The sequence below is a fragment of the Prionailurus viverrinus genome, chromosome F1, assembly GCF_022837055.1.
Source record: "Prionailurus viverrinus isolate Anna chromosome F1, UM_Priviv_1.0, whole genome shotgun sequence".
Classification (NCBI taxonomy): Eukaryota; Metazoa; Chordata; class Mammalia; order Carnivora; family Felidae; genus Prionailurus; species Prionailurus viverrinus.
In genome coordinates, this window is record NC_062577.1 from 45573898 (window position 1) to 45591264 (window position 17367).

Sequence of the window (17367 nt, forward strand, 5' to 3'; positions counted from 1 at the left end):
TGTGTCATGTACTGTGTTAGAAATTCCATTTTTTAAAATCATAAAAATAAATAAAAATTTAGTAGATTTAAAATTCTAACTCAACATCAGTTGTTAAAAACAGATTACCATTTTTAAAGGGATACATGCATTTTTGGAATATGTTCTATTTTAAAAGCAGTAAAATTCTACATTTTACTTTAATACTTTGTAATAGCTATTTATTGTGGTAAACTTCTATGGAGTCCAGCAGTAGGATTCTTCCAGTCACATAAAGCAGAGAAAGATATATATAAATAGAAGTCCACACACATACATATTTATTATAGTGTCCTCATCTCTTCTTGCTGAGAAAAAAAACCCTAAAACTTTCTTAAATCATTTTTAGAACTAGGATTCACAGATACACTTGATTAGCTAGATAGCATCATTTGGAATATAATACAGTCTCAGTAAATATCTGGTATTTGTTAGAGGAATAAAGCAATGACAGGATGGATAGAATACATGGATAAACAGGAGACAAGAGTTGCTAGGAGAATGACTAAGGGGGAACAACAAAAAAGAAATCTTTGAAACAACATTGGTTTGGTAAAGAAGCTCACGATGGACTCCTGAATTTAGGAAAAAATTCACTAAAATCAAGGCTGAGAAGATGTGATGTAAGAAAAAGACAAAATATAAAAGCTCACATATTAAAAATAAAGTCTAAAGATTTGATTTAAAAAAAAGCTACAAAAAAATATAAATAGGTTCCCCAGTAAAGTAAGGACCAAGGTGCAGACACTGTGACAAACTTGATTTTTTTTTTTTTTTTAAAGAGACAGAGAGAGAGAAAGCACAAGCAGGAGAGGGGCGGGAGAGAGGAGTGAGCAATAATCCCAAGCAGACTCCACACTGCCAGCCACGGAGTCCGATGCAGGGCTCAAACTCACCAAAGGTGAGATCATGACCTGACTGGATGTCAGACACTTAGCCGACTGAGCCACCCAGGTACCCCTATGATAGACATAATTCAAAGTGAGAGGGGGAGGAAAGTGTAGAATAACACCAGTCCATATGGCAAAGTGATTAAGAGCAAGAATCTGTACTCAGATGATCTCAATTCCTATCCCCATTTTGCCACTTCCTAGGCAAATTACCCTAGCAAGTTGAATTGAGAGACTGCTCAGTCTCGGTTGTCCTCAACTATAAAACAGTAATAATAGTTTCTATATCCTGAAACTGCTGTGAGAATCTTAAAGACAACAATGCACCTTAACTCCTTAATCAGGTCTTGGCGCATGCATATTCAATATTTAGTGAACCCTGTGGCTACAGCTAAATGCTTAATGCTACCGCTCCTGGTACCACTAACACTACCACTGCACTTTAGCAAATGCCATGACTGAAAATGTACGAGCTGAGAGTAAGTAATTATTATTGTTATGTTTGATTTCAAATATAATTACAGTCTTCCCTTAAATATTCAGAGCCTTATGTACAAGGCACTCTTATTACTATAAATAAAACAGAAATAATCCCTGCCCTCAAAGACTCTCCAGTGAAGTAGGGGAGCCAGAGCATGAACAAGCAAGCACACAAACACACATAAACAAATTTGAACATGTGATATTAAAGAGCAAAAGGAACATATCCTGACAGAAAAGTATCCTTTGGCTAGAATGCTTACAGAAAGCCTCTCAAAGGAAGTGGCATTTAAACTAAGATTTCAAGAATGAAAAGGAGCCAACTTGCAAAGAACAAGTGTCCGAATGGTCCAGACAAGAGGTAGGAATGTGAGCAAATGCCAAAGACAGGAAGAAACTGCTGTGCATAGGGAACTGCACATGTGCACACTACAGGGACAAAAGAAAGAGTGGCGGGAGATGAGATTAAAAATACACGCAGGAACCAATTTATATAAGGCCTCTAGGTAATGTTAGGTTTGTATTCAAGTGCCACTGAAGAACTCTGTAACTTTTAAGGCAGCATGTGACATAGTTTGATTTTCATGTCACATCTTCTGTAAAAGAAAAACAATAGATTTAGGTAAGAGATCAAAAGGGGACACGCATGAAAGCAGAAAGCTCAGTCAGGACTCGTAACAACAGTCCACAAAGGTGCTACTCAGGTGTAATGGTAAGGGGGTTTTTTTGTTTGCTTTTTTAATTTCCAATCCAAGGTCAAGTGAATAAAATGCAGTAACAATGAATTGCTAGAAAATGATCGTGCACGTGGATGTTGTGACAGTATCATACTACCAATTTCTATATGTATCTTGTTGGGAACCAGAAATAGGTCATGGACTTCATGATGTACTGGTATAGAGAAATGTAATTCATGTAAACAAATGAGTTGTGGGAGAAGATAAAGAGACAAATTTGAAACACAGAAAAAGTAAATTTGACAGAAGTCAGTGACATATTAGATAAGAGCAATAAGCAAATGTGAAGAGTGAAGGATGAAGAATAACTCCTGAATTTTTTGCTTAAGAAACATAGATGATGGTGGTACCACGTATTCATGAAGAAGATAATCCGAGAACAGAGATTTTACACCAGTTTTAAGATGCCTATGGCATATCCAAATATTAAAGAGATTGTTTGTATAAGATACCAAAGGTAAGAAGAGATGTCTGAATTGGGAATACAAATTTGAAAATCATCGGCACATAGATTAAAACTATGGAATGAGATAGTACAATCAGCACAATCTGTTGAAATTACACGAGAGGCTAATTCTCTCTCTCAAAATCACATGTAAGAAGATAAACCAGAGCTACGGGCCACCTATCCATTTCAGGAAATCTATGAAATAAAAGTAGAAAATTAAAGCTGGAGAAGTGAAGTATGCAATGTAAATGCATTAGAAAGAGGCAGGAAGCAGGGATATGTGCAAAAGATTTAATCTAAAAAGAAAATGACAGGGGCATCTGGGTGGCTCGTTCAGTTAAATGTCTGACTTTGGCTCAGGTCACAGTCTCATGGTTTGTGAGTTTGAGGCCCACATCAGCTCTCTGCTGTCAGCTCAGAGCCCGCTTCAGATCCTCTGTTCCCCTCTCTCTCCACCCCTCACCCATTTGTGCTCTTTCGCTCTCTCAAAGTCAAAGTCGCTCTCTCAAAAATAAATAAGCATTAAAAAAAGATAGTTAAGGAGACTATAGATGCTGGAGAGGATGTGGAGAAACGGGAACCCTCTTGCACTGTTGGTGGGAATGCAAATTGGTGCAGCCGCTCTGGAAAGCAGTGTGGAGCTTCCTCAGAAAATTAAAAATAGACCTACCCTATGACCCAGCAATAGCACTGCTAGGAATTTATCCAAGGGATACAGGAGTACTGATGCATAGGGCCACTTGTACCCCAATGTTCATAGCAGCACTCTCAACAATAGCCAAATTATGGAAAGAGCCCAAATGTCCACTGACTGACGAATGGATAAAGAAATTGTGGTTTATATACACAATGGAATATTACGTGGCAATGAGAAAAAATGAAATATGGCCTTTTGTAGCAACGTGGATGGAACTGAAGAGTGTGATGCTAAGTGAAATAAGCCATACAGAGAAAGACAGATACCATATGGTTTCACTCTTATGTGGATCCTGAGAAACTTAACAGGAATCCATGGGGGAGGGGAAGAAAAAAAAAAAAAAAAAAGAGGTTAGAGTGGGAGAGAGCCAAAGCATAAGAGACTGTTAAAAACTGAGAACAAACTGAGGGTTGATGGGGGGTGGGAGGGAGGGGAGGGTGGGTGATGGGTATTGAGGAGGGCACCTTTTGGGATGAGCACTGGGTGTTGTATGGAAACCAATTGGTCAATAAATTTCATATATATAAAATAAATAAATAAATAAAAAATAAAATAAAATAAAAATTTCTAAAAAAAAAAAAAGATAGTTAAAAAGAAAATGACAGTCAGGTACAGAACTATGGCTCATCAAAGGCTTCTCCTCTCTAATCCACTGAAAAACATGTACTTTTTAGTTATGTTCTCTAAAGAAATGTTTAGAAGTTGGGAATAACTTTAGACACTTTTGAATATTAAATTTACCCAGGGACTTGCCTGGCACAATTAGTGCCCAATAAATACATGGTGAAAGAATAATAAAAAGGAAACAATAATCAACAATGGAATTCTATACTTGAGCTACCACACTGGAGAGGGAAAAAATAAATGATTCCAATTCTACCTACAAGTAACAGTTATTATAACTGCATAATTGCTGTCTATAGCCTACTACACTGTCAGATATGTTTTGAGCATTCTTATTTTTTCAATTTTAAAAAGATAACATAATGAACATGTCATATATGACACAATATCCCTTCAAAATTGGGTAGCATCAGAGCACCTGGGTGGCTCAGTTGGTTAAACATCTGACTCTCAATTTTGGCTAGGTCATGATCTCAGAGCTCCTAACCTCAAGCCTCAAGTCAGGTTCTGCGCTGACAGTGTGGAACCTGCTTGGGATTCTCTCTCTCCCTCCCTCTCTGCTCCTCCCCTACTCGTGCTTTCTCTCTCTCTCTCTCTCTCTCTCTCTCTCTCTCTCTCTCTCTCTCTCAAAACAAACTTAAAAAAATCTTTAGTAAAAAAAATTAGGCAGCATTCCATAAGCAAACACAATAAACATTTCTACAGCAGAAGAAAAATTCACTAATCTAGACAAACACGACAAACTGCTTAGCATCCACTCAAACCAGGTTTTATTGATGCTAAAAACTTATAAAAAATTTTTTCTTTTATTTTTATTTACTTTATTTTTTGAGAGAGGGGACGGGGAAGAGCATAAGGAGAGGGAGAGAATATATATATATATATATATTTTTTTTTTTTGAGAGAGAGAGAGAGAGAGAGAGAGAGAGAGAGCGCGCACGCATGCAGTGGAGAGGGGTAGAGGGAGAGAGAGATAATCTCAAGCAGGCTCCACACTCAGCGAGGAGTCCAACGCGGTGCTCAATCCCACAACCCTGGGACAATGACTCCATACCAAACCAAAAGTTGGACACTCAACTGACTAAGCTACCGAGAGAGAGAGAGAGAGAGAGAGAGAGAGAGAGAGAGAGAGAGAGAGAGTCTTAAGCAGGCTCCATTCCCAGCATGGAGCCCGCCCAGTGTGGAGCCCAACATGGGGCTCAGTCTAACAACTGTGTGATCATGACCTGAGCCAAAATCAAGAGTCTGATGCTTAACTGACTAAACCAACCAGATGCCCCAATTTTTGCTTTTAAAATGGTGTACAGGCGGGTGCCTGGGTAGCTCAGTCTGTTAAATTTCGGACACTTTGATTTCGGCTGAGGTCATGATCTCACCATTTATGAGTGTGAGCCCCACATCAGGCTCTGCATGGACAGCACAGAGCCTGCTTGGGATTTTCTCTCTCTCTCCCTCTCCCTCTCTGCCCCTCCCCTGCTTACTCATACACACTCTCACTCTCTCTCTCTCTCTCTCTCTCTCTCTCTCTGCCCCTTCCTCACTCATGCGTACTCTCTCTCTCTCTCAAAATAAATAAATAAATTTAAATTTTTTTCAAATATAGAGGCGCCTAGGTAGCTTAGTCGGTTGGGCGGCTGACTTCAGCTCAGGTCATGGTCTCATGGTTTGAGGATTCATGCCCCATGTCAGGCTCTGTGCTGACAGCTCAGAGCCTGGAGCCTGCTTCGGATTCTGTGTCCCCCTATCTCTCTGACCCTCCCCCACTAGCACTCTGTCTCTCTCTCTCTCTCAAAAAATAAGTAAACATTAACAAAATAAATAAATTAAAAAAAATAAACTTTTCAAAAATAAAATAAAATAAAATAAATAAAAATAAAATGGTGTGTAGGGACTGAGAACCTATGGGAGTCAAGCAGTAAGAGAAGACCTCACATGGATGAGCAGCAGAATATCTGTTATGAGACATTAGTTCACATTAATTTCAATCAGTTTAATTGCCAGTGCACCTCGGTAGAACAACTGAAAAAGAATGTTAGAATATTAAGAGTTGAAAAGACTCAGAGCTCCTTTATTTACATATGATCTTCCCCAAGGTCACAAAACTGGCTGGTAGAATCCAGCTCCCTTAACTTCATTTTATCACATGATATATTTGAACACCCTGATTTAAGTATTAGTGCCTCTCCCTACCCCTTTCCTTTGTCTGCCAAATGATTTTGAGACAATGATTTAGAGAAATGAGAGACAATTTTACATTACACAACACAAAACTGGGTTAAAATCCTCACTTAGGTGGTGGTATTTACTCTCTTAAACTCTTTCTGAATTTCTAAGGCAATCTTCTTTAGAATGACCAACTATAACCTCCCATCCCTCCTTTCCAAAGAAAAACAATTCTGTATCAATCATTCAACTACCTCTACAATATCTTTCTACTTCAGATGTTATATTTTTTGGGCCCAACTCAGTTCCTTCACTTTCTTCCTTCCTAAAGAGAGATCCTTCTTAGCTTTTCCTGGTTTCTGGCACTGAGTACATGGAAGGCATTCGACTAATATTTATTGAATTTAATTGCTCTTCCTTATACTCTTTAAATTTTTTAATGTTTATTCATTTTTGAGAGAGAGAAAGAGTACAAGCAGGAAAGGGGCAGAGAGGGAGACGCAGAATCCGAAGCAGGCTCCAGGCTCCGAGCTGTCAACACATAGACTGACGCAGGGCTCAAACCCATCAACCGCTAGATCATGACCTGAGCCAAAGTCAGACACTTAACTGACTGAGCCACCCAGTTACCCCGCTTCCTTATACTCTTATAATGGCTTTTGGTAAGGTTCTCTACGTACTATTAGTTTTTTATTGTTTATTTATTTTTGAGAGCGAGAAAGAGAGAGAGAGCAGACACACATGAGCAGGGGAGGGGCAGAGAAAGAGGGAGACCCAGAATCCAAAGCAGGCTCCAGGCTCAGAGCTGTCAGCACACAGCCCAACGTGGGGCTTGAACCCATGAACTGTGAGATCATGACCTGAGCCAATGTCTGATGCTTAACCAACTGAGCCACCCAGGCACCTCTATGGTCCTCTCGACTTAAAAACAGTCTGACAGTCCTGTCTTCTGAAATAAATTTATCCAATGTTCTCCAAATTCAACACGTGACTAATGGAACATTCTTCTTCCCTACTCCTTCTCAAAAACAGGAATGAGAAAGATTTCAAACACACTGTCATTAAAAAAAAAAAAAAAAAAAAAGCAAATATTAGTCGTGTCAAGATTCAAATGTACAGATCCAGGACACAGTGAGACAGCCTACAAAATTATTCCAACATGAGCCACATATAATCTTCACACCATACTTCTAAAGTGTTTCCAGAAATATTTAGTATATATAACCTACATAATTTTAGGGTTAGCTTGTAAATGTACTATGAATAATAACACATCCAAATCCACACTACTGATACTGCCAAATTTAAGAGGAACATCGCCTAAATTCTTGCCTGTGCCTTTCTGATCCTTTTAATTTTTTTCACAGCATTTTCAACAGCACTAATGAAGTAAAAAAAGACATGTGGTATAGCCTAACACTGTAATTACGCTAAATATAAAAATAAAGCACACACCAAAGTCAAGCCCAAAGCACCTAAAATGGATATAATGTTGGTATCTACATGCATTTATAAACATCAATCTTTTCAGGAACTAGGAAGAGGGAAGAAAAATATTTCTAACATAACTTCAATAATGCCTTTGTTTACCTTACAAAACCTGGTTACAGAAACTTATATGATCAATAACACAGACATCTGATAGTCCAAGAATCAAAGCTATAGAAGAGTCTATTAAAATTATGGTGCTGTGCTTCTAACGGGGGGCCGAAAAATCACATCCACATGTACTCTCAGGGAACTCAAACAAGGAATTGGTGAGGGGATGGGTACATATAGATAGCTTTTTAAAGGGACTCCTGGGTGGCTCAGTCAGTTAAGCAATCGACTCTTGATTTCAGCTCAGGTCATGATCTCATGGTACATGGATTCGAGCTGTGCATCAGGGTGCAGAGCCTGCTTGGGATTCTCTCTCTGCCCCTCTCCCACTCACGTTCTCTCAAACTTAAAAAAAAACAAACAATATTTTTCTAAGAATTTAAAAACATTTAAAAAAAACTTTTCTTTATCTCTTCAACTATACCTATTGTTTTCAAATAAATGTTCTTATTACTTTATAAATACTTTAATTAAAAATTCAATTCCTGCACAGCATTATACATATCAAAAAATTTCACTGTCATCATTAAAAAACAAACAAACAACAAAAAAAGAAAACAAAGCCAAAGTTTTATATTTTTACCTGGTCTTGGTACTGGCTGTGCTGCAGGAGTCTGGGTCTTACGGGCTGATGCACCCTCCTTTAAAAGAATAAAAATTGACACATGATGCCAGAGTTCCTTTACATAATAAACACTTTCATTTAATTACTGCAAAGAAATTCCATATTTAGCTCTCATTCAGTCAGCCCCTCTACTGACCATGCTATGATCCCAAGCATTAAAAAACAAAACAAAACAAAAAAAAAAACCCTCATTTATCTTTTATGTTATTGGTCTTGAAGCAGTAATAGGAATCTTGGTAGAAAATAAATTTAAACTGTTCATTACCACACAGTAGTTACCATAAGCATGTAATATTTTTCTAATATTCAATGATTTGCTTAATTGTTGACAATTTTAATATTCTCAGAAGTATCATTATCCATTTTAAAATCAAGTCAATCTTTTTTCCATTGAACAATTTCAAAATAAATAAATGATACATAATCTCACACTAGAAAGATGTAAGTAATGTTACTTTGGAACACATTAAAAAAAACCCACAAACATTTCAAATTAAATGCCTTTAAAATATTCAGGGAAAACAATCACATTTATAAAGATGAGATTTGTTACATTTAAGATGTTATGTTTATATACTCAGGAACAAATGCCTCTGAAATGTTTAAGATCTTAAAAAGCTATCTATACTGTACAGTTTACTATCTTTACTTTACAGTTTCAATAATATTCACACCAAACTTTTCATTATAACATTTTTTTCCTTTTCTCTCTCTCTTTTTTAAGTAAGCTTCACGCTCAGTGCAGATCACAACATGGAGCCCAAACTCACAACCCTGAGATGAAGATCTGAGCTGAGATCAAGAGTTGGACGCTTAACCAAATGAGCCACCCAGCCAACCCTTCATTGTAACATTAAAAAAAAAAAATTTTTTAATGTTTACTTATTTTTGAGAGAGATAGAGTCGAGCGAGGAGAGGCCGAGAGAGGGAGACACAGAATCCAAAGCAGGCTCCAGGCTCTGAGCTGTCAGCACAAAACCTGACACAGGGCTTGAACCCACGAACTGTGAGATCATGACCTGAGCCGAAGTTGGACACTTAACCGACGGAGCCACCCAAGTGCCCCTATAACATTTTTAATAGAAAGCTACAAAAGTAAATTTCAAAACAACTAGTAATTTATGGAAATCTTACTCTAGTTGTACTCAAACCAAATGAAATTTGATAACTAGCAGGGAATTTACATAAATCCATAATAGAAAGTTTTAGAATCACAGAAGTATTTCTAAAGAAATGCTCCTAATTAATATTAATTTTAACCATAATACATTCTCTTCAAAACTTAAAGATTTTACATAGTAAAATCATTTGGAATGGTAGACTACTATCACAAGGTTTTTTTTATTAAACTAAATCAATTAAAGAGATTTTAGCTTTCCATACCATTGTTCCTGCATAAAGAGGAATAAACTAGATATTATATAATAAACATGAAAGTAAAATAAATGTTATCCATATTACTTAGAAACCCTTATATGAAAATGCTGATTCATGGGGTGAGGTTTGAATACCCACAGAAACAGAGAAAAAATAAATGAGACGGGAAGAAAGATAATGAGCACACACATATGCAGACATCTTTCTGTCTACATTTGACTATAAGGCTGGCTGGATCCAAATCAAAGCTCTCTTTTTTTTGAACAGAGTAAATGAAGTTCAGAATCACTAGAACACAGCACTAGGTGCAAACTGAGAACTATCCAAACCAAAACTAATTCAGCTGACTACTAAAATATACTTATACTATATGACCAGCTATGGCTATTATAACATGGGTCAGCAAAAAGTACAAGCAGATATGAGTACTATGGGAAAAAAAGTATTATTCATTACAAATCATAACCCCTAAGTATTTTTATCTACTTTTGAGGAAACTTAAAACTGGTACCCCTTTAAATGACAAAAATGGGTATTTTCTGTTTGCAAAGTAAGCTATCATTGTTTGACCTTCTCCTTCTCCAAATTACTCCTTTTTGGCAATAAGCCTTTTAGGTTACTGGGGGAGGCATATGTCCTACGCCAAGTCAATCAAGAGTTCTCCCTCAGGATCTGTTTTACAAATTAGAACTAGCAAGTTATACCTCTAGTTGTATAAAGGCTACAAGGCAGTAAACTAAAAATTACAGATGATCCTACCTTTTGACTCATGGGGGAACACCCATCTATGAGGGACAGAATGACACTAGTATGCAAAAAAAAAAAAAAAAAAAAGGTGGAATATGACATCCCTTATAAAACCTATCTAGTTAAAATAGCCTGCAAGGCCTATTCTCCCCCTACCTCTTCTCGATTATGTGAACCTTTACAATTCTTCATCTCACCACTCTATGCAATTCTACACACATCTTACCTCAGTTAGTTGAGCAGTTTGTTAGTTGCAACTGAAGAGAGTTTTATCCAATTTTGTCTTCTCAGATGTACTGAAAATTTTGAGTTGCCAAAATCATTATAACACTGCTTAATTTTGGAGTTAGTAAACACAAATAAGTGTAAGCATAAGTGCAAGCACACATTCACACATTTTCTCTCTCACACCCACTGTGTATACACAGCTATAAACCTACTAAATAGGAGACTATGGGCTCCATGAAAGAAAAGAGGGAAGAAATCTTTGCTAATCATGTCATTAGTTTATGGCTGTTTTAGGGCTCCCTAGCCAACACTAAGAGCTAAAAGTTCATTCCACTCTGATCTGCACTCTTTTGAAATAAAATTATAGAACTCATTGCATTAAGAAGCTCATAAACCATATAAAAACCACCACCCTTTACTCTAAAGATGAAGAGACAGAGGTGAAGTTTTCCAAAGACTACAAAGTGGTATATCTGGCATACATTAAGAAACAGGAATAATAATTTGGCAGTAATATGCAAGAGACTGACACTTCTACATTTTTAAAGATACTTGGATTGGGGGAAAAAATAATACCCATCTGGGAAAAAAAAGTATCAGCAAAAAAAAAAACAACTAAAAGAGCTGAAAAATTACGCTAACTGGAGAGGAAAACTTGCTTTCTCTTGAAAAGTCAGAACCATTACAATTTCTACTCAGACTTGAGGCATTCCAGAAAAGAAATAACTGATAAAGAATGGAGTGGGGTGACAGAGAAGTGATAGAATCATTTTTGCAAAACACAACAAGACAAAACAGAGTGTACTGTTTATAATCCTTACTTGCCTTATTTTAGCAAGTGAGAAAAATCTAAAAATCTTCCGTTACTGGGAGACAGAATATTGGTTGCTGCTTAAACAAGTAGGAAATAATATAATATGTACTATCATAAGAAAAATATGTGTAACAATTGTCAGTATGAAAAAGAATGCATTATACTTACTCAATTTGGGAAAATGCTATTTACATGCAACTTCATGAAATACTGAAATTCTAAACGAAGAATACACACAGAATATATACACAGACTCTACAAGTTTATAATCTACCCTCCTGACTACTGTATTTATGATGGCAAAAGTACACTGAGTGAGTCCTTTAAAAAAAAGTATTTTGGAAAAGCTATGTACAAAAAGAAAACTGTATCTCTATAGACAAATGACAATGAGGCTGAAAACATAAAAGATTTCAAGAACAAAACACAAATTATAAGCACAATTCTCTTTCTAAATCCTACTATAACCCAGAAGTATATGCATACAATGTATGCCAATGTGGAAAATAGAAAACACATTCCTAAAATATATTGTATCTATAAAACATATAGATTTGATACCTATTATCAATTCTTCATTTTGCTCTAGAATTCTTTACTTACTTGTCTATTTCTCTCAACCAGAATGTAAGCTATCTTAGGTCAGGGACTGTCTATTATGCCTCCAATGCCTATTCCAGGTTGCCTGGTGCATGGTACATCCTTAAAACTATACATCAACTAATTAAAACAATTCCATTTGCCTTAGAACTACTGACTCACAACTATTAAACTGTTTTAATCTGTTAAATAAAAGTGGTAGAAATATCATAAAGGATTATTGAGAGAATTAAACAACATTAATTGTTGTTTATTCATTCCATACACATTGTCATTCCATACACATTTATCAAGAGCACTGAGTACCAAATAAAAAACTGGGAATGCATCAGTATAAACAAAAGAAGTATTTCTTCCTGCCTTCATGAAGTTTTGCAATCTAATGGAAGAGACCAGTGAAGGAATGAAAGTTCAAAAATTATAAATATAATTACATATACATTTACTTACTTGTAATATATATGTGTATTTTCTATTAATGTGTATGTGTATATATCTATATGTGTATGTTCAGCTCAGTTCCCAAAATAAAGAGCAACTAATAATTATTAAACCAACTTCTTTCCATAAAGAAACATTCTTTATAAGAAAAGAAGTGGCAAACCAAGTTCAGCAGCATACTAAATTCAGTAGCATATTAAAAAGATTATATAGCATGACCGAGTGGCACAGATTCCTGGAATGCAAGGATGGTTCAACATGAAACTCAACAGATACAATATATCGCATTAACAGAATGAAGGGAAAATACATGATCACTTCAACTGATGCAGAAAGAGCATTTGACAATTTAATACCCTTTCATGATTTAAAAACAATACATACCCACCTTAACAAACTAGGAGAGAAAGTAAACTTCAATATAATAAAAACTTAAGCATGAAACATCCAAGCACCTAACATCATACTCAGTGGTGAAAGATGGACACCTTTTCCCTTAAGATCAGGAACAATATGTCCACTTTGACCACTTCTATTCAACATAGCATCTGAAATTCTAGCCAGAGCAATTAAGATGAAGGAAGGAAGGAAGGAAGGAAGGAAGGAAGGAAGGAAGGAAGGAAGGAAGGAAACGAGGGACGAAGAAGGGAGTAAAAGGCATCCAAATTCAAAAGGAAGTGATAAACTTATCTTTTTGCAGATGACAAGATTTGTATGTAGAAAACCTAAATATTCCACAAAACCTGTTACAACTAATAAATGAATTCAACAAAACTGCAGGATACAAAACAAAAACATAAAAATCAGCTGCATGTCTATACACTAACAACAAACAATCTGTAAAAGGAATTATGAAACAATTCCATGTTTAATAGCATTAAAAAGAATAAAATATTTAGAAATAAATTTAATCTAGGAAGCAAAAGAATTAAAGTCTGAAAGCTATAAAATATTACTGTTAGGAAATTAAAGCCATAAATAAGTGGAAAGAGATCTATGTTCATGGACTGAAGAATTAATAATGTTAAGATTTCAATTCTACAGATTCAATGCAATCTACAGATTCAATGCAATCCCTACCAAAAACCCAATGGTATTTTTGAGAAAGAAAAATCCATGCTAGATTTCATATGGAATCTCAAGGGACCCCAAACTGATCTTAAAAAAAGAAGAATAAAGTTGGAGGACTCACATACTCTTCCAGATTCCAAAACTTACTCAAAGCTACAGTAATCAAAACAGTGTAGTATGGGCATAAAGACAGACATATAGACCAATGGAAAATACAGAAAACTCTCAACATATATGGTCAACTGATTTTTGACAAAGGTACAAGACCATGCAATGGGGAAGGAAAGTCTTTTCAACAAATGGTACTGGGAAAACTGGATATCCACCTGCAAAAAAACCAAGTTGAATCATTATCTTACATTATAGGCAAAAATTAATTCAAAATAGATCAAAAGGTGTAAATTCAAGAGCTAAAACTGTAAAACTCTTAGGAAAAATACACAGTAAAAGTTTCATGAGATTAAATTTGGCCTTGATTTTGTGGCTATGATACAAAAAAGTACAGGTAACAAAGAAAGAAAAAAAACAGATTAACTGGACTTCATCAAAATTGGACTGTATCAAAGGGTGCTATCAGCACAGTGAGAAATCAACCCACAAAATGGGAGAAAATATTTGCAAATCATTATCTGATAAGGGGCCAATATCCAAAATATATAAAGAACTCCTACAACTCAAAACCACAAGACAAACATTCCAATTCAAAAATGGGCAAAAAAACTTGAATAGACATCTCCCCAGAGAAAGTGACAATTCTCAGTAAGCACATGAAAATATGCTCAAATATCACTCATCATTCAGGAAATGTACATGAAAACCACAATGAGGTACCACTTCTACCTGTTAGGACAGCTAATGTCAAGCACACACAAAAAAACAAACTGATAAGGATGTGGAGAAATTAGAACCCTTGTGCATGGCTGGTAGGAATGTAAAATAAGCAGCTGCTGTGGAAAACAGTACGATGGAACCTCAAAAAATTAAACATAGAATCACCATGTGATCCAGCAACTCCAACTCTTGGTACAGAACCTAAAGAATTCAAATCAGAGACTTGCACAGGTATTTGTATACTGATGTTCATAACAACATTATTCACAATAGCCAAAGGGTGAAAACCCAAATATCCACTGACAAATGAATGGATAAACAAACTACAGTTTACGTGTACACTGGAATATAAATCAGCCTTAAAAACAGAATGAAGTTGATACATGCTATAACATGGATTAATCTTAAAAATATTACGCTAAATGAAGTAAGCTACACACAAAAAGACAAATACTGTATGACTGCAATTACATGAAGTACCTAGAAGAGTTAAATTCACAGAAATAAAAAGTAGAATAGTGGCTACAGGAGCTGAGGAGAGGGCAATAGGAAATTATTTAAATGTGTACAGAGTTTCAATTAGGGATGATGAAAATGTTCTGGAGACACAGAGTGGTGATGGTTGCCTAACATTATGGATATACTTAATGCCACTGAACTGTGTACCCTTAAAACATTTATAAACATATATGTATATATACACACATATTTATATAAATACATATATATAATTCAACAATAAAAAAGTCTTCTTAAAAAAGTATAAAATACGCTTTAAAAATAAACATAGTCGGGATGCTTGAGTGGCTCAGTCGGCTGAGTGTCCAACTTCGACTCAGGTCATGATCTCACAGTTGATGAGTTTGAGCCCCACGTCAGGCTCTGTGCTGACAGCTCAGAGCCTGGAGCCTGCTTCGGATTTTGTGTCTCCCTCTCTCTCTGCCCCTCCCCTGATCATGTTCTGTCTCTCTCTGTCTCAAAAATAAATAAACATTAGGGGAAAAAACTTTTTAAATAAAAATAAACACAGTCCAATTACAAATGATGGCAGACTTTTCAAGGGATGTCTACTGAGACAACACCCAATTTCCCCTTTTCAGAGCTGGACTATACCCACAAGGGATAAACTCATGAACTACAGTGATCCTATCAAATCTTCTCTTCTTTGGAATTATGAAATCCATACTGAGATATGCCTAGCAATGTGAGCTACAGTTATCTGTAGCTGTAGCCTGTAGCCAGACTGGTTTTAAGGAGGACTGGGTATACAAAGGACCAGAGAGCTGGGGTGCAGATGCAGAAAAAATGACAAATAATCATATGGCACCTCACAGAAACAGAAAAGCTTCTTTGATTCCTGAAAGTTTTCCAATTTCTCACTGTGTTCTTTAAGAAAGGCCAATTTATATTTCTCAGTCTTGGGTTCTGCAGAATATTCTTATACCATTATCATGTATTTCCTTTTCTTCCTTTGGCTGACTTGAGCAAGTTTCTGCTATGTGAAATCAAAGGAGCATAAAGTAAATATTTTAATCTCAATGAAGAAAAAAGAAAAATTTTATCCCTATCCAAATCCACTCATAGAATTAAAACTTTGACCTGGGAATATACATCTTCTTTATAGTCACAGACAAAACTGAAATACAAGTGTTAATAACATAAGAAGATATTCATTGATTAAAAAAAACTAAATACCAGTTTTCCATTCATCATTCTCTAGAATGCTTTCAGAGGATAACTGTGAAGGTTAATTTTATGTGTCAACTGGGCAATGGAGTGTGCAGATAATCTAGTTAAAACATCATTCTGGATGTGTCTGTGAGAATATTTCTGGATAAGATTAAATAACACTGGAATCAGTAGACTGAGTAAAGCAGATTGTTCTCCCCAATGTGGGTTGGCCTCATTTAATCCACTGAAGAAATGAACAGAACAAAAAGGCTGAATAAAAAAGAATTCACTCTCTGCCTGGCTGTTGTCAAGGTGGAACATCAGGACTCAGCCTCAGACTTGAGCTGTACCATCAACTCTCCTGTGTCTCCAGCTTGCTGACTACAAATCCTGGGACTTTTCAGTTTCCACAACCACATGTGTCAATTCCTCCTCATCCATTCATCCACCCATCCACCCAATACATCTAATCCATCCAATAGGTTGTTTCTCTGGAGAATCCAGACTATTACAAATACAGTAACTGAAATTTGGATCAAAAGAGAGGAAAAGAGAGTGAGACAAAACACAAAATCTTTAAAGGGGCATTCTTATATAATGGGAAAATGTCAAAATTTTTTTCATTCATTTATCTACAGATTAAAAACTTATATCCACATAAATGTCAATGAAATGTTTAATTATAAAACTGCAAATCAGAAACAAACAGAAGTATGGGAATTGATCTCCTTTAATATCAAATTCAATAATGGTCACATACCTTTCTAGCACAAATGAGCAATTCTTTTATATGTGTCACTAAGGTTTAATGCACAATGTTCTCATTTAAAACTGGTGGGCTTGTTTTTATAGTGGCAGAGGGACTGGGTAAGGGATCATCTGCATAACTTAATGGGTCCATGGACTAAAAACTGATGTAATCAGAGGCAGTGTAAATCAGTGCAAAAAAACTTGACTTAGAAGTCTTATATTCCAGGGGCACCCGGTGGTTCAGTTGGTTAAAGCGTCTGACTTTAGCTCAGGTAATGATCTCGCAGTCAATGAGTTCAAGCCCCACGTTGGGCTCTGTGCTGACAGCTCAGAGCCTGGCGCCTGCTCCAGACTCTATGTCCCCCCCCCCCTCTCTGCCCACCCCCTCGCTTCTGCTCTCTCTCTCTCAAAAATAAATAAATGTTAAAAAAAAAAAAGAAAGAAAGAAAGAAATCTTATATCCCAGGTTCTAGTTCTGGCTATGACATATTAAAGTGGGGAGCTCTGAGAAAATGACATCTCAGGGTCTTCATGAACTTGCCTCTAAAATGAGGAA

The 17367-nt window shown here is 36.1% G+C and overlaps 1 protein-coding gene across 2 annotated transcripts in view; it reads right to left on the reverse strand.

Moving 5' to 3' along the window:
* CDC73 (cell division cycle 73) overlaps positions 1–17367 on the reverse strand; it is a 137463-nt gene that overhangs the window by 41070 nt on the left and 79026 nt on the right. For both annotated transcript variants that reach the window (XR_007148093.1, XM_047840234.1), the window contains exon 11: positions 8240–8297. Coding sequence is in view for 1 of the 2 variants with exons in the window: in XM_047840234.1 (XP_047696190.1) it covers positions 8240–8297 (58 nt within the window). In the remaining variant the exon portion in view is untranslated. The remainder of the gene's footprint in view (positions 1–8239; positions 8298–17367) is intronic.